This window comes from Mastigoproctus giganteus, chromosome 8 (genome assembly GCF_048544385.1).
Source record: "Mastigoproctus giganteus isolate SK-2022 chromosome 8, ASM4854438v1, whole genome shotgun sequence".
NCBI classification, from domain to species: Eukaryota; Metazoa; Arthropoda; class Arachnida; order Uropygi; family Thelyphonidae; genus Mastigoproctus; species Mastigoproctus giganteus.
The window spans coordinates 53,763,556-53,783,047 of NC_143582.1; the positions used below are offsets into that span (position 1 = coordinate 53,763,556).

Here is a 19,492-nt window from a genome sequence, read left to right on the forward strand (position 1 = left end):
TAAGATTGACACGCGTAGGTGATGACATAATATTGCATTAGCTGTTACTTTTGGCTATACAAGCACACTCTGCAAGAGTTGCAGTCATTTCTTATTTGTGTCAGGATGGCGAGTTACATGCAGTTGACATCATGAAGAAAGAGTGCTATTGTTGCTTTACGTGAGGAAGGATGTTCTTTCCATCATATTGCTTATAGAGTGTCTTATAACGAGTCGACAGTGAGTAGATTTCTTTCCTAACTCAAGAATACAGTCAGGTCTCGCATAACGCGAGTTTGATTAACGCGTTTTTCAGTTACCACTATTTGAAAAAAATTATGCCACTTTTCCTCGGACGGGCAATAAACAAATGTTTGCCAGCTGATCGCCTCAGTATGTTCCATCAACCATTGGAAGAAGACGTGTTACTTGTTTGTCTCCCACTAATAAAGTTAATGCAGACTTGCATTTAAAAATTCTCATTTTTAAATGTTACCACGAAGGAGATAACGGTAAAAGAACTAGATGAAATCTTTCGTAATGCAGAGAACCTCAAACAAAAGGTTTCAGGTTTTCTGTGATATTTATTTTGCCAAAGCCCAGAGAAAATTGCTGTCGGCTATCGGAAATTCGTCAATGAAAAGAGAAAGTCAACACTGTTCAAACTACTCTGTTCAAATATTTCCATAACAAATTGTTTCTTCATTGTGTATTTTATGTCAGAGGTTCCCAAACTTTCTCGGTTCACGGCGCCCTTAGTGTCTCAGTAATTTTTACACAGTGCACATAGACCAAAAGAAATACCTAACAGTTCCGTTTATTAAGTGGTTAGGTCAACCAACTTAATAAGAAATGTTGAAACTGTGAACTACCTCAAGCTAGAAGTTCACGCAGTGTCCGACAGATGCCGAGTATCGCTGTGTTTCCCTGAAAATTTTAAAATACCCCGCAGCACAGTTTGAGAACCACTGTTTTGTGCAATAAACATTTAATTCCATAATTATTTGCATTATCTTTTACATGGCATACAGTTAAAAAGTTATTTAAAAAGTATTTTTAAAATTCTTTATGGACATTCCTGAAGATCAAGGACCAATTATAATTTTTCCTATTGATCATTATATTCGATTAAAGAGTTGCCGTTTTGCACGATGTGCTTGTGGGACGAATTAATCGCATTAATTGAGGTCAGCCTGTACTGGTTCTGCTGATGGGGGAAAAAGGAACCAGACGCAAATGAGTCTCTAAGCCAAAACAGGACCACGTTTTGAAGCGCTTATACCTTGAAAACCGTAAGGCTTCTTTGTCTGAGCTGAAAAGAGAATGGAAAGAACATACAAGAGTGGTAGGAAGTGCAGTTACAGTCAGAAGACGCCTATTCAAAAATGGACTTGTAGCCTGTTGTCCTAAGAAGCCCCTCCTCACACAAAATCTGAAAAAGGTCTGATTAATTTGGTGTAAGGAGCATGTCAAATGGAACCCAGAGCAGTGAAAGGCAGTTATTTTCTCAGATGAGAAGAAATTCTACCTGCACGGCTCTGATGGGGGACAAACGATTTGCCATAGACGTGGTGAAGAATACCATCCAGACTGTATGGTGTCTACAGTGAAATTCCCTACCAGCCAAATGATATGGGGGCACATTTTGCATCGTGGAGTAGGTCACCTGCAGTTTATAAAAGGTTCTGTAAATGCCAATGGATACCTGGCTATATTGGAAGGCAAATTGCTGCAAACCATTAGAGACCATTTCAACCTGCCAAGTAACTGCATCTTTTAGGATGACTCTGTTCCTTGTCATCAGGCGAAAAGTGTAAGTAGGCACTTCTGTAGTTATTTTAGCTTCATTTCTGCATTAGAGGTTCAGCAGTAATGTCTGCTAACATTTGTTACAGGTGAAAAAATGGTTGGAAGAACAGTCCATTACTACTGTTAGCTGGCCAGGAAGCAGCCCGGACCTGAATCCTATAGAGAACTGTTGGTATCGTGTGGAATCTGCAGTTACCAGAAAGAAACCAAAGACCCTTCGTGAACTTCAGGAACCCATAATTCGTGTTTGGAACCACTATCAGTTGATTATCTTCAGAAATTGACCTTGTCAATGCCTCGATGGTGTGCTGCTGCTGCTGTCATAAGGGCAGAGGTGGTTGCAAATATTACTTAGCTTTGCCTTAACTATTAATAAATATCTTTTGTTTATATTCCTATTTGTGATGCTAGTCATTAATGTAACATACCATCGCGAAAAAGGGTTAGAAATATGAAATTCCTAGGTGATTGCACTTTCTTTGAACACCAGTGTATATACAGTATCCTTCTAGCAAATGCATGCAAAGTAGAAATAATAAGTAGGTTTAACCATTTTATTCCATAGCTCACAAAAACAGTTAAACAATCACATGTTCAGATATTTGCACAAACCTTGCAAACTCATAACAAAAAGTGTTCAGCGAATTCAGAAATAATAAGGAGAAACAATACCACTGTTTCTCTACATTAAATGCCAGAAAACCACTTTAAACATTGAAATACAATGATAATAAAAAATAAAACTGGCTGCAAATTGCATAAACTAGAACCGACAACCAACATGCATGCTTTGACAGATTTATTCTTTTAATGAATCAGATAACAGGCTCTAACAGATAACACTGCAACACTTCAACCACTTGACAGCACGTAACACCAACTATGCACTACCACTTACTAGGCCATTAAACTCACTTCATTCAAAAAATACAATTCTTTACTACCCTGTGTAATGCAATTTGGATCTTCCACTGGGTTTCCTTCATCAGGAATGGTGAGTTCTTTCCAATCATTGACGGTATGGGAATAAGAAGCCTTTTACATCATGCAGGACTAGTTTCATTGCAGAAGCAATATTTGCATATTCTATTTAATTTTTTTATGCTTTTCAAAAAAAAACAAAAAAAACTGGAGTTGTGTAAGATAGAAACAACAAACTGCCTGTGGTGCACACATATATATATAGTGATAAATATAATAGGATTTAATCACATTACTGAATGACTAAGCAAGCAAGAAAAAGTATTAAATTATTTAACTGGGTTATGGATCTGGGGCACTACTAATTATAGTAGAAATACCTGGCAACCATAATGAAATATATAGACAAATATTTATTTTCAGTGTATTGGGTAGGGATGCTGACCTGTCAATTGTAATTACACGGAAAAATTGAGAATGTCAGCAAGGTAAAAGCAGATAACCTGAAATTAAATTAGATTAACATAAAAATAATAATGATAATAACAATAGTACCTAAAGTAGTGGATCCTAGGGCTTTAACTACTTCTTCAAAAGGTCGGCAGCCAAAACCGTAGGGGCCACTGCAATAAACATTTAATACTGTTTGTACTGGGTAGGGATGCAGACCTGAAGGATGCTGTATATATATATATATATACAAAGGGTACTAGGAAAGTTTTGCAATATGACGCAACAATGAATCACAGGAAGCTGCTTGTTGCTGCATGTTGAGACATGTTCATACGTGCATAGTAGCCGCCGCGCCAAGTCGATGGGCTCTGTTATTCATTAGTAGTGAGAGTGTAAAGTGCTTGCGATGGCATCGTGGTCACGAAATGAGATAAGGACAGTTTTGCGGTATAATTTTGTGCGTGGTTTAACCATAGACCAGTGCTTAGAAGAAATGACTCTTGCACTAGATGATGATTGTCCACATCGTACAACAATATTCAGGTGGTATAGAGAATTCCAAAGGGGAAATTTCACTCTGGAGGATTCGGAGAGGCCGAGAAGGCCACGAACGTCAGTTACGGAGGAAAGCGTTACTGCTGTGAGGAAAATGCTTGACGAAAACAGGCGAGTGACCTACCAACAGATAGAGGATACTTTGGGCCTAAATGCACCAGCAATTCGTTCGATTCTGCAAGATCATTTGCACATGAAGAAACTTTGTTCTCTATGGGTGCCGCATCAACTGACTGAAGAGCAGATGACACGACGTGTGACTTGGTGCCGGGAGATGTTAAAAAAGTTTGATAAGGGACAATCTCGGTATGTGAACAACATCGTGACAGGTGACGAGACTTGGCTGTACTATTACGATCTGCCGACCAAGGCTCAAAACAAAGTTTGGGTCTTTGATGATGACGACACACCCATAATTGTCAGAAAATCCCGATCTGTAAAGAAGAAAATGATAGCTGTATTTTTCAAATCGAGTGGAATTGTGGAACGTGTCGTTTTGGACACGCAGAAGACAGTGACAGCTAAGTGGTATATTCAAAGTCAAGAATGGACACCTGGTACCTCCATCACGATAATGCTCCAGCTCACCGCGCCAAAGCCTGCACCGAATATTTGACCACAACAGGACTGAAACTTCTCGAGCACCCTCCCTACAGTCCAGACCTTGCTCCCTGCGACTCTGCACTGTTCCCCCATGTGAAAATGAAGCTAAAAGGGAGGCGGTTTTCCAGTGATGAGGACCTTCTACAGGCTTGGGACAATGAGTGTGCTTTACTCCCTAGTGAAACTTGGCAGAACTGGTTTAAAGATTGGTTTCGGAGGATGGAGAGGTGTAATGAATGTAGAGGAAATTACTTTGAAAAAATTAAATAAACAAAGCTGTATTGCAAAACTTTCCTAGTACCCTTTGTATATATATATATATACACACACACACACACAGCATCCTTCTATTTATCTTTGTCTACCAAGTGCATCCAAAGTAGAGATAGTAAGTAGGTTTAACCATTTTATTCTATAGCTCACAAAAACAGTTAAAAAATCACATGTTCAGATATTTGTACAAACCTTGCAAACCCATAACAAAAACTGTTCAGTGAATTCAGAAATAATAAGGAGAAACAATACCATTGTTTCTCCACATTATATGCCAGAAAACCACTTTAATCATTTGTTATCATCAAACATGGTGAAAAGTGTTAGTTCTACTCAGAGAGGGAGAGAAAGAGATACATAATTTTGTGTAATTTTTTACTATGTTTTGGAGGATGGCATAAATGTGTGATGTCCACCTTACTTATATGAGTTACTAGAAAGGATGTAATTTTTACCTGCAAAGGCAAGGAAAGAGAAGACAAATTAAAAATTACCCTTTTGCTTCTGTAATTTAAAATCTTCGAGGAGAGTTCTTCAATATAAGTGGTTTAGATATGCTATTCTCTAGACGTTACATGTGAGAAAAATTATTTACTTAAATTAATTTTAAAACATATACAAAAGGATGTGTGTATGGGTGGGGAGAACCAAATAACTAGTTCACAAAAATTATATTGCAAATTTAATATACATTAAGTGTCACTGTATATTACTATACAGTGACACTGTATAGTAATGGAGAATAAAAAATACAAACATAATCTTATTTACAGGAAAAGACATTAAAATTCTATTCAGCATTTTATTAAAAATAGTAACACAGTTAACCAAATGAAGAGGATTTCTTCTAGCATCTCTACTGAGTTTTCACATTTCAATGAAATAAAGCTTTAAGAATATAATTACACAAAAGATTTGGTGAAATGCATACAATGTTAAATTTCATAAGCGCACAGCCAGAAAGTACTATTTATTTTAACAGTACAGGTTACACCTAATTACTTTCTGATGCTTCCTTAAATATAGTTTCATCATTCAGTTAAAATAAATTATTGTTTAAAATATTCTACGCCTGAAAATCAGCTGAAATGACATGATTCGCCATTTCAAAATACATAATGAAATACCATCATGTAGGACTGGTTTCCTGGAATTCTGGATTCCTCTGAAGTTGTATAATATGATTAAAATTTTGATATGTCACATTTACTCACACAAGAAAATGTCAGTAAATTTCTCACTCTTATTAATAAAGAGAGGAGTCCCAGTGGTAATAGATGAACATCTGTAGAAAACTAAAAGTGTCATTTTTAATCTGGAGTTCACAATACCACTGATCATGCAATGAAAGTGACTATATTCTACATCCCAAAATCACAGCTAGCATCAGACTATCAGAATTCTATAGTAATTGCTTTTATTTATATATATATATATATATATATATATATATATATATATATATATATCTGATAATTAAATAAATATGATATTTAAAAAAATAAAAACATCAGCCAGTAGTACGGCAATAATGCAGAGCGAAACGAAACGCAAAATAATATAAAATAAACAAACAGGGAAGGGAAAATAGAGATAATAGGTAGTCGATAATCCCCTGTAAAATTTAGTCATTAAACCCAATTAATAAAAAAAAAAAAAAAAAAAAAATGTAAATTTAAAATAATGCCAATTATAAATAATTTAGCGGTACCCCCCTCGAAGGTACCAGTTCCAAAAAACGTGAAATATCACCAAAAAAGGGTTAAAGAAACTACCAAAAAACTAAAATATCAAAATGATAGACTGACCATCATGCCCCATATCGACAGAGGACCACGAGGCCAATAATGGTCATGGAATCGCTGCATTTCAATCGTCATTAAAAATAATCATCGCAAAGGCAGAAATATCGAAGAACCAAACCACCCTTCCATTCTCCGATAGATCAACGAATGCAGAGGGTTTGCATGGCGGTGGTCCTTATGCAGCGAAAAATAAACTATAGAACAGAGAACACTCTAGATCAGAGCCATACCACTGACATAATGCAAGCTTAACCAGCTTATATAATAGAAAGGAAAAGAATAGATGGCGGCACAGGTGCTGCTTATTTAGCATATCAACCCACTACTACCACTAATTTATATTATATGAGGTAAAAGCTAGGCAAAAGTAATAAAAATAAATAAATATGGCTATGTTTCCATTATTAATATACTTATTAATATTAATACTTATTAATACTTATTAATATTAATATACATCATTAATATACTTAACATACAAAATTTATGGAGTAGTGTCATTGCAGTAGCAATATAAACATTATATCCATAATGTAATATATATATATATATATATGTTACATTATGGATAGACTAATTATGTGGGCTACAGAGCTCAGCAACCAGACAGTTTAAGACATATTATCACAAAAAAAAAATAATAATAATAAATATAATATCTTCTTCATATCACCTACATTTTTACTCAAAGAATAAAACTTAGAGATGATTGTATATATAAATTGTAAAAAGTGTGAGGGTTTTTTTTTGGGTTTCTAACAGTATTATGATAAATTAGAGTTTTAGTTCTCACCTAGCAGAAACTATTCTCGCCAAATCACACAAATTGTGTCTAACTGTGGGAGTCAGAATATAGCTTTCCAGAATGTGAGGTTCATTAGGTCCTTGTGCAATCCAATATCCTTCAAAACATAAATATTTGCCACTGGTGGGCTCAGGAAGTGGCTGTTTTAGAAGCAAATGTTGACCTTGTTTTTCAAACAAATGCTCAATTATAATCTTTTCTACTAAATGGTGTGAAGGCTGGTCCAGCTGAGTTAAGAAACTTAGACAAAAACCCTGTAATAAAAAAAAAATTCTTGAATGAATAACGGAGGAAAACATTAGTTATTTATAGACGAATATGTATAAGAAAAACTTATGTTATAAACATTTAGAGAATTTTTTAAAAAAGACAATCTAATTAATCCACTGTGGTATTAAAGATAATTTCACAGAATACTCTGGTCACAGAGTAGTCACATCAGAGAATTTCTGCTGACAAATAAAAGAATAACAAACTTAAAAGCACAGAACATCTTACTGAGTCTCCATCTAATTAAAAACATGTAATAAAAATATTTACTGGTTTATTGCTACGCACAAAAGAAAATCTGGTAAAAGAACATTAACCTATAAAAATCTATTGCACACTTTTTAAGAAGCAGTATTACTTGCAAAGTTCTTGGAGAAAAAGTCATGAGTTAGGACTGAAGTTGAAAATATCTGCAATCCTGCCCAGACACAATAGGAGGAGTACATGATGACAGCCTTTTCAAACAATTCAGCCCTAGACAGATTGGGCAAGGCTCCTCAGATAGAGTTTTTTGCAGCACAGTCTGTGCTTATTAACAGGAGAGACTGTTTTTACAGGGATGGGATACACTTAAATAGAAGGGATGCAAGAATATCTGCTGATGCTATTGAGGTACTATTAGGTAGGTTAGAAAACTGGTATCATGGGGGGGTGAGCTACACAGGCTAATAGATTAACAACAACAGCCACAGGCAGAGGTGCAAGTAATTCTTGTACTGCTTCTAGTGGAATATCCAGCAGTCTATAAAGCAAGGTGTAATTGTTTTGAAGGCCTGCTGGGGTCCTCATGGAACAAGCAAATACGTGGCATGTGTTAGGGCAACTAAAAATAAGAATAGGCACATGTATACTTGAAGGGACACTAATGTAAGGAGCATAGTAAACAAATTCAATAAATTTTAAATGCTGATCAAATAATCAAATGCAGACATTGAGCGGATATCAGAGACATGGTATCATTCGGATATAAGGGATTCAGAATTCAAACACGGGAAGTACAACGTAAACCTAAGGAACAGACAGAACAGGAGGAGGCAGGGGTTATGCAACTAGGTAAGATGCACATAAAATCTGAGATGATCCATGTTGAAGTGGCAGTGCAGCATTGAGTCAGTCTGGTGTGACACTGGGAAAACAAAAACGAGTATAGCAGTGTGTTATAGACCTAATGACTGTGATGAGTATAATGATTAACTGTACAGACAGAGCAGGCCAGTAAATCAGAATGTCTTATAATTGGGGACTTTAACCTTTCAGATATTTACTGGACCTTGTGGGTTGGTACTCACATCATAACAAGGCTTTTGTGGATTTATTGGATGACTGTTTCCGACTTCAGCATATCACAGAGAGACAACAAGAGCAAGCAACACTACTGATATGATTATCTGCAGTAATCACAGAGGACCGATGTGAGCTTTACTTAAATATATAACTATTATCAAGGTTAAAGGGTAGAGCTTTTGCATTTGTAAAGGTGACTAGACAGGAAGAAAAGTGCAGAAGAAATTGCTGAAGCTAAATGTAAAAATGTCACCCAGGGCGAATGGATCTATCCAGTTACATTAAAGGGCTTTTCTGTTAGTGCAATCTATTATAAACGGATAGCAAACTCGATCTCATTGAATTTACATTAATACCAACAGCTGGAATTCTGTTGGTTTTTACATTATTATGGTGAAATGTGTTTCCCCTTCCATGAAATCTTCAATCTTAAAAAACATAACTAAATTTCCAGAATCTTCTCTTCATTCTTATTTTAAAGGAGGCAGCAAAGAGGTAAGCAAACCTTTAGTCGTGACTATTAGAGCATCCCTAGTTTCAGGAGAGGTCCCTACAGATTGGATATGTAGAAATGTATCCCAATTCACAAAGGAGGATCAAAGGGAGACATGACTTTAAGTACATCCTTGTTAGTTGTGTCACTGTTTAAAGGAGTAATGCAGGGCTACCTAGACAGGAATGGAGTTATACTGCAGTCAGCAAGAATTTGTTAAGGGGCAATATTGTCTAACCAATCAAATCAGATACTATGATACAGTAACAAAGGAACTGGATGCAAAATATAATTTTGACAACATATACAATCGATTCCAATTATTTGGGACAAATCAGAACTAGTGAATTTTGGCCTGATTAAGGGGCTGCCCCAATTATGTGAAGTTTCATGTAAATAGTTAAAAATACAGTGTACTCCTGCTTTATGATTGATTGATTCTCTGTACAATCAAATCTCGTTATGATGGACTCAACATAGTAAAATACCGTTCACTATACGATATGTAGTAAGTGCCGGTCATTGTGATAATGTTTGTGAACTGAATTTTAATTCTATTAAACAGCAATTTTAATAAGCGAAAATAGGAGGAATATTATTCACAAAGATATATTATGCACAAATTTACGCTTTATTACCTTACCAATTAAAAAAATTAAATGATACATGAAAATCGGAAGAATATTTTCCACAGGTTAGCAAAATAAAAATAAATTTATGCTTACATGCATAGCTCAATTAATACATACTGTAATATGTACATACTAACTAGCTGATATTTCTGTTCACTGACATTTGGGGTAGAGGTTAAAATTTAAAACAGTAAAAAAGATAAGCAATCAATAACAAAGAACACGGCCTGCACAAATTGCAACTAACACGATATGTGCAAGCGAGACCGGAGTAACAAGTTATGAAGCTTAAAAAATAAGAATGAAGAGAAGATTCTGGAAATTTAGTTAGGTTTTTTAAGATTGAAGATTTCATGGAAGGGGAAACACATTTCACCATAATAATGTAAAAACCAACAGAATTCCGGCTGTTGGTATTAATGTAAATTCAATGAGATTGAGTTTGCTATCCGTTTATAATAGATTGCACTAACAGAAAAGCCCAATAAACAGAAACTGCTAATTATTTTTATTGCTTTATGGTTGTGACCTCCAGAAATCTGACTGGACTACGTGGTATGGCAGAAGACAATCGTAGGATAATCTTGAGTCTTGTGGTCTCCTGGCCCACTTAAACTGCAAGTTGTCCCAATTAAACGGAGAAAACCCTGGCAATTTTCTCGATTAGGTTCTGTTCTTTAAGATTTGTCCGAAATAAACAGCTACCCCGATTAACCGGTGGCCAAAATAACCGGAATCCACTGTACTTAGATTTCAGAAAAGATTTTCACACTAGTGGACATAAAAGACTGCAATACAACTTTGAGCTGTTGTTATTTGTTATTATTTGGAGGCCATATTGCTCCGGGATATGCGGTGGTCATTCTCTGACCTTTCCGCATCCTCCATATTTGGTGGTGACGGGCTCGAACCCCGGTCTAATCAAGAAGTGTGTGCTATGCACTGCTGCTCCTTCCCACCTGGCGACGGAGACGCCGTACAACTTTGAGCAGTGCAGCATTAAGAGAAAGTTGCTGTTATTGATAAAGGGATGGTTCAATGAAAGAAGACAGAGAATGATTATCAATGGGCACTGCTCTTCTTGCACTAATGTTATTAATGGAGCACCCCAGGGTTCAGTGTGGTGCCCATTGCTGTTTTCTATATTTATTAATGATACTGATGAACCTTTCTATCAACCTTCCTTTTTCCCATAGTCAATCTTATCATACAAACCTGAACAATTTATTCTACTGACCTTCACACGCCAAGGCTTTCTATTAAAGCGGCCATTATAACCCCAGCTTGTCTGAGTATTTATCTTTATTGGCAAAGTACTGGCCCAATCTAATTTTTTTTCAAATGATTCCATTATCTCTTTTCTTTCCTGGATTAAAATTAGTAGTGGCACATGATGCAAGAAAGCAATCTAATACCCCATCAGCCATAATTTAAAAAAAAAAAAAAAAAAAAACCCTTTTGTCATTCACCTGTCCATTTGCTCCAAAAGTACAAATCTCTTTAAGATAAATTCCTCGAATCTATTTAAGCTATCAACTTTCACAACAGATGGAAGGTTGTTCCAGCAATCAACCACCCACTGGCTAAAGGCAACTTTTCTCACATCCCTGATGCAAATGTCTTTCCCCAATTTGACTTTATGTCCCTCCAGTGTGTAATGTGAGCAAGAGGAAGAATCTCATCAGCATTCAGCTTGCTCAATCTATTCAAAGCCTTAACCACCTGAATCGGATCACCTAGCAGGTGCCTAGTCTGCAGATGATGCAATTTGCAGAACATAAGCCTTTCTTGGTAAGAGCAGCCCTTTGTACCCCCCCCCAACCAATCTCATTGTCCTTCTCTGTACTCGTTCCAGCAGCTCTACATCCATCCTAAAATGAAACCTCCAGACCTGTATGCTGAACTCAACGTATGTGGCCTGACCACTGCCGCATAGAAGGGATAATCACCTGCTTATCCCTGCTAGCAAAATTACTATATCACTGACAAGACCCCATGAGTTGCTCTGACAGCCTGTCTGTACCGCTCAGACAGGTACATCAGACAGGAAAAAGGTACATCAAGCCCGCCGAAAATATCAGCATCGACGTAGGGATTGGCACTCTGATGAAGTAGCTTATTTTTATTCTCAATATATTTCACTCAAACAACGTTATGTAAAGGCTATTGCCACACGTAAGTGGGAAACATGGAAGGAGTTTGTTCACAGTGCTGGTAATGATAATCCTTGGGGTCTTATTTATAAGATAGCTCGTAATAAGATTCACTCTTTAGATGTATAGGACACTGTGAAAGAAGATTTCCTGGAGACCACTGATTGGATGAATACAGTTAATGTTATTCTTGACAGACTATTCCCGGTGGATGATATAATTACTGATTCTGTTGTACATTCAAATATTCGAGTTGCAAATTCGCTTTATACCACTAATATTCAGACAGAAGAATTTACCATTGATGAGTTAACCGCTGTTGCTAAAAAGATTAATATTAAGAAATGTCCAAGGATAGACCTGGTTGAAAATACATTTATTTTGCGATTTTTCAAATTGCGTCCACAAGTACTGCTTTTACTTTTTAACAAATGTCTCCAGGAAGGTCTCTTTCCTGATATGTGAAAATTGCGCTTTTAAAACTGATTAAAAAACCAGATAAACCAGCATTAAATCCTAGATCTTATAGGCCTATTGCACTTTTGCCAAATCTTGGGAAGTTTCTAGAAAGTCTAATGACTCTGCGTGTTACTGATCTTCTTCAGGCGAAAAATATGGTGTCCTCTAATCAATACGGGTTCTGTGTAGGGAAGTCCTGTGAAGATGCACTTGTTGAATTTGCTGGCAGCATGAGAGTTCAACATCAAAGTACACGTTAGCTACCTTTGTTGATTTCGAGGGCGCTTTTGGCTCTCTATGGTGGCAGAGTGCTCTCGAACGGTTACGATCAGCTGGATGCTCTCAGCAACTATACCACCTATTCACAAGCTATTTCAGTAATCGTCACATTTTAGTGAAATCTAAATTTCAGGAGGTGTCTAGAGAAGTTTCACGAGGGTGTCCGCAGAGGTGTATTCTAGGGCCTCTTATATGGAATATGGTCTTGCAGGATTGGATTTCCCGTAGTTTCAGTGGTACCAAAATCATCGCTTATGCCGACGATCTTACTATCTTAATTCATGGTTCATCTAGATCTGCTATCGAAAGTAATGCCAATGATGTCTTACAAAATTTATTCCAATGGACAGCGGATAATAAATTGACAATAAGTTCGTCCAAGACTAAAATGATGATCTTTGGATCACATTTAAACCCTCAACGACCCCCTTTAGTGAAGATTAATAATAACAGGATTCCACTTGTCTCTGAAACTAAATTACTTGGGATTACAATCGACTCAAAGCTTAATTTTGTCTCTCATTTAAATAATGTAACAACAAAGATCAGAAGATTCACTGGTGCTATTGTAAAAATTTCTCGTTCAGACTGGGGACTTTCTAGACGTACCATGAGAATCTATTATAACGCCGTATTCCTTCCTATGGCTACTTATGCTGCAGGTGTATGGTTTCATAGGCTTAGAACTGTTAAATTTCGATTGAAGTTGGCTACTATGCAACGCACAATATTATTATGTATGTTAAGAGCTTGTCGAACTGTTTCCACTTCTGCACTGCAGGTTCTTGCAGGTGTATTGCCATTGGACCTTCACGTAGCTTACAGAGGTCTTTGATATAGGTTAAAAAACCAACTATCAACTGAATTTATGGGTTTGGTTCTGAATATTAATTCAGATATTAAGCAAGAACGTAATTGTTTGTGGAATGAAATGATAAATCTGTGGCAGACCGGCTGGGATACGTCATCTGTCGGATCTGTTACTAGGACTTTTTTTCCCTGAGGTGACCTTTTGTGTAAAGCAGAAACCTGCTTGGTTCTCTTTAGACTTATATACATCCTTCCTCTTAACAGGATATGGATCTCTTAACGAAAAACTATGTCGTTTTGGTCTTTCTAGAACCGAAGCTTGTCAATGCGGGGAAAATGAAAATTGGAGCCACATTTTATTTGAATGTCCGCTGTATAATGACTTTAGAGATGTTCTTTGTTCATCAGTTTCTACACTCTCTCATGAGCATGAAACTTTGCTGGTGGGAGACAAGAATTCTTATGTTGCTCTTCAGCAGTTTGCATCTGATGTTTTCACAAGAAGAATTAGTTATACGCCTACGAATAATTCTACTCCTCTGTCTGGTGGAGCTGCTCAATAGGGAGCAACATTGCCTAAATTTTTTTATTATTATTATTTTATTTATTATTATTTATTTATAATTATTATTATTATTTTTTAAATTAATTAATTAATTTATTTATCTTTTTAACACCACGGGGAAATTCTTCTTTTTTTTTCTCTCTCTCCTCTGGAGTGGGCCCCCAGAGGAATCTGGCCCATCTTTTGCCAACATCAGGTGGGTCAGAGTCTCGAATCGAGACAGTGCCAGCTCCATTGAGACTGGCCCCACCTTCCCGTGGTGTGGACGAGTACCCAGAATCATCTGTCCAGGTGACTGATGATTCTGGGTAGCCAAGCGGTCAAACACAACAACAGAACACACACAGAATACACACAAACATACACTACTTATTTCTGGCCCTTCTACAGTGGTACTGTTCTTCACAGAGATACGAGGCGGAGATGAACTGACGTTCTAGGTGCTGCCCATTACAAAAACACATGTCCACATGTCTGCACCGCTCAGAAAACTTCATATCTGACTGCACAATTACCCCCCCAAGTGTTTTTCTTACTCCATTACCCTGAGTGTAATATCACACACTTGGTACATTACTATGGGGTTACTCTACCCATATGCAGTATTTTGCATTTGTCAAGATTAAACTTCAGTTGCCACCTCTCAGCCCATCTTCTTTAGATCCTACTGCAGCAGCATACTGTCATTACTGTTATTAACATCCATGCCAACCTTTGTAGCATCTGGAAACTAAGACATCAAGTCTGATATAGCTTCATCAATATCATTGATAAATATAGAAAACAACAATGGTCTCAACACGAAACCCTGGGGGACTCCACTAATAAAATTAGTCCACAAAGCAGTTTCATCGATTACCACTCTGTCTTCTCCAACGCAGCCATCCTTTAACCAAAGCAGCAACCTACCCTTATCCATGATGAAGCTGGCTACTAATCTATCTTGATTAATTATTCAATAATGATGTACATATCTTTTTCATACATTTCTTCCCAAGATCTTACTGAAAAATATCCCCTCTGTACACAAAATTCTGTATCATCATTGACATCTCTAATCTTTTGCATTTATCTCCCTGCGCCGTTATTTTGTTGCTGGATTTTAGTTTTATTTCATATAGTTATAAAATTTTAGTTTTACACCTTCTATACTGGTGTGCAAAACTTAAGGACCAACACTATTTCTAAAGGTTACAACCACAAAATCTTTACTTAAGGTACTCTTTACTGATGAGAGTAGATTCAGTCTCAGCAGCGACTCTGGACGTCAGCTAATCTGGCAACTCGGTATCACCCAGCAAACATCACTGAAAGGGATCGGTATGGCAGTCGAGGTGTTCTTGTCTGGGGAGGCACCATCTTGGATGGACAACTCCAAATACTGGAAGGCGGTATTGTAACCGGTGCACACTACTGTACTGAGGTAATCCTTCCCCGTGTGCGTCTGTTCCGAGGTGTCACTGGTCTCGAGTTCGTGTTTATGGATGAATCTCCACACCCCATCGCACTGCAGCTGTTGATATGCTTTTGGAAAGTGAGGATATTGTTCATATCGATTGGCCTGCCCATTCCGCCGATCTAAATCCCATCGAACACATATGGGAAGCTCTGGGGAGAAGCCTAGCGGCATGTCCACACCTACTAGAAAACGTTCACCAGCTGAAGATGCACTGACAGAGGAATGGATGATGTTACCACTAGAACTTATCAACATCGTTCTAAGTATGGACAGGCAGTGCAAACCTTGCGTCGACATTAGGGGTGGCCATATCTCCTACCGAGGACCACCTTTTCCCTTTGTTCCATCTTTGGCCACTAGTGATGCATCTGTATCATGGCAGGCAGCGCTTTGCCATTTTTGAATAAAGTCCTTTTAACCTTTTTGTTTCCGTTGTTGTGTCGGTGTTGGTTCCTTCATCATTTCTGCACCTCACGAGGTTTCTTTGGTATGCTTTTCCCATATCCAGGCCACTCTTATGAGAAGCTACAGGTGAAAACCTGACTGGTCCTCAAATTTTGCACACTGGAATATTAATTTCCCTTCTTTTTCTCTTACTCATCACCATCATCTACAGCCATTGTCGATCAATCCACTGCAGCCTTGTACTTTCTGTTGCTATTGCACATCAGCAAATTTCACAATTTTATCAATCCACCTCATCTTTTGTCTTTTTCTTCAGTGTTTAGAGTAAAGTGGTATCCATTCAAAAATTTGTTTTGTCACCTATCATAAATTCTTCTTGATATGTGACCTGCCTATTTTCATTTCAAGTGCTTTTTCTTTCAATAATGTTGCAGACCTTAGTTTGTTGACAAATCCATGCACATGTTTTTTTTTTTTTGGTCTCTTTTGGTAAATTCAAAATTCACCGCTCCAAACTTCTTGGCACAACCCCAGTCTTTGTAAAGCTTTGGCATTCAATGTCCATATTTCACAACCACGTTAGGACAGGGAGGATACACTGATCAAAAACTTTTTGTTTGAGACAGACTACCAAGTTTCCGTGAACACTAAACATTAAACTTATTGCTCTCATGGTGCAGTTTTTCAATGTTTTGCTGCAGTTCTTCTCAATCACTGACAAAGACAATGATAGCAACTGAAAACTGTAAGTGATTCAGGTAATCTCATGGTTGATCCATATGCAGTTGCCACTGTTGACCCACGATACAGTCAGATTTGCATATATTGATTGAAAAATATGATGTAAGCTCTGCCTACACTTGAGTTGATCATTGCTTGTTTTGTGACTGAGCCAAATGCTTTTCCATAGTCAATGATGGCTATACATAATGGAAGACTGTATTCATTGTGGTGCTCTATAACTTGCTACACTGTTTCGATGCGATCCATTGTACTGAAGCCACTTCTGAACCCTTTTCAAAAGCGGTTTCAGTACAATGGATCAGAAAGAGTGTTAATACCCCCCCCCAGCTTAATGATAAAATGGCTAGAAGTCAGTACTGTTCACAAAACTGGATGGTTGGAAAGATTATAAAAATACAGATAACTTTAACACCCAGTTTATTACCTATCAATAGTAACATTTTCTGTTTTGCTAAATTTTCTGTTTAGCTGTACGACACATTAATTCTGCTTGTCCCCCTTCTGTCTTTCCTGTGCACAATTTACTTAACATGTTGAATGTCGCCGTTGCCTTGCTTTTAAGGGTTATCACGCTACCAATTAAAGTCTACAATTCTCTCTTCTGGATATTCATTTCCACATATGAATGAGTTAATTTGCATTTTTCAGAAAACGCACGCCCTAAGTTCTCATATGCCATTGTTTGTCATAACATGATGTATTTTGATATCAAATTTCACTACTTTCTCATAATTTTGCACACATCTTGCTGTTTTGTCATCACTACTTCCATCTGTCTCCATCAGGCATACACGCTGATAGAGACAAGTTATTTATGTTATTTGGTTTTTAGGAGCATTAGCAACTAAGGACACATTGCTCCGAGAATATGCGGTGGTCATTTCCTGACCTTTCCGCATCATCCGTATTTGGTGGTGACGGGCTCGAACCCCGGTCTAATCAAGAAGCGTGTGTTATACACTGCTGCTCCTTCCCACCTGGCTACGGAGGCACATAGAGACAAGTAAAAATATTAATGACAAAACAGCAATTTTATTAAGTACACTAAATTAACTGCAAGAAGCAACTCCTTCAGCTCTAACAGTAGTGGTCATCAATGATTGATGAAGAGCTGAAAGCATTCAAATGCAGGACTGCATTGTGCAGTTGTTTCGGACTGGATGGTGACAGCAGCAGCAAATGCAAAATTGAAATAAGATCTGACCAACAAACAAGGCAACAAATTGTACTTGCTTAGATTATGAATTTTAGTTAGTTAACTTAAATCAGATCCTAATATCGCTTTGTCTAACAGCAGGAGGCTTGACTTTTCTACTTTAGGACTCAATAATTAATCTATTTACAGCTGCACAATAATCTTTTCACAACTGCACAAAAAAAAAAAGAAGCCAAACTAAAAGTCTCTCTCATAAATCTGGAGAGTTCGCAGCTATGTATAAATAAGAATCAAACAAGCTGTATGCATCATTAATGTAAAAACTTTAATAACAAACAACTAATAACCTTATACAAGCAAGCACTTAAAATCAGCTTATATCCAATCTCTAAAAGAAGTTCTCAACCATTTTTTTAATAAATATAACTGAAATGGAAAAATGATGTAACAGCTTCTCTGAATGTACACAAGAAAAAACATTTAAACTTATCTTCAGGAATTTTATTAACACTAGCCCGGGTAGACCTCTGCTAAATAATTAACAGAGTAACAATGTTAATTATTTAGCAGAGTAGATCTCTGCTAAATAAATAACATAAGCTAAATATCAGAACTACTGCCATTCACTTAGTTTAGAATAAATATGAAAGGATTATTTAATATCCAGTGCTAATAAATCAATGCTAATAAATCAATGCTAATAATCTCATCAATGCTAATAAATTTTCAACATTAAAGTGGAAAAAATAGAAAATTTCATCTTACCTCATAAAGTGAACGCAGTACATTTCTACAAGGATTTCCTGCTGCATAACTTAATGCACGGCACAGTGTTCTTAAACTTGAGGGATTATGGGAAGAAGGAAAAAAAGAAAGACGTTAACTTGTAGAAAATTAATTTTTAAAAATTTCAAGCTGAGATATGTAATATTTCAGCTTGAAATTATGTAAAATTCAATTAAACATTCACCATTTCAGCCATCACTGAAATACCTATTAAAGGGCAATTTAAAAAAAAAAATCACTATTTAATAAACAGGTCCACATCCATAGATGAATGATGTCACAGAGAAATAATAATCATACTGCATAGAGTGCGGCACAAGATAAAGTCACTCGTGCTCAGGCTTTAGGCAGAGGGGGATCAGTCCAAAAACTCAGAGACAGTCTCCTGAAGAAAACAGTGTGTCCCCTGTATGGCTATCAAAAGAGAAGGGCAAGACCATCCAGCCCCACTAAGTGGAAGTGCTTCCTGTGCAAGTGACCAACCAGGAAGAAAGAACACATCAAAGCAAAGAATGAAAATGGAGCGCCAAAATGAATATGTTCATCATGTGTGAATACTACTACGAAATAACCAAGCTAGAGACTGATATGACAATGTACAGGTCGAGACTACATACCAAGTGGCTGGAATGATTCCGGGATATTCAGGTCACCGGACGGCAAATAGCACACAAAAGAAGGACCATCGTCACGAAGAATGATAGCTCCTGCAATCTTAGAAAAAATCAAGCAGGATGTGAGCAATCAACTACAAAGAACAAAGAATATGGTCAACACGGAACCAGAAGAGGTTG

At 37.0% G+C, this 19,492-nt stretch overlaps 1 protein-coding gene across 1 annotated transcript in view; it reads right to left on the reverse strand.

Moving 5' to 3' along the window:
* The window catches only part of LOC150081532 (midasin), a 1,449,634-nt gene that overhangs the window by 1,112,240 nt on the left and 317,902 nt on the right, over positions 1 to 19,492 (reverse strand). The window contains exons 21-22 of the mRNA XM_090380238.1: positions 18,678 to 18,753; positions 7,192 to 7,457 (exon numbers count right to left, since the gene is read on the reverse strand). Of these exons, the coding sequence (XP_090236364.1) occupies positions 7,192 to 7,457; positions 18,678 to 18,753 (342 nt within the window). The remainder of the gene's footprint in view (positions 1 to 7,191; positions 7,458 to 18,677; positions 18,754 to 19,492) is intronic.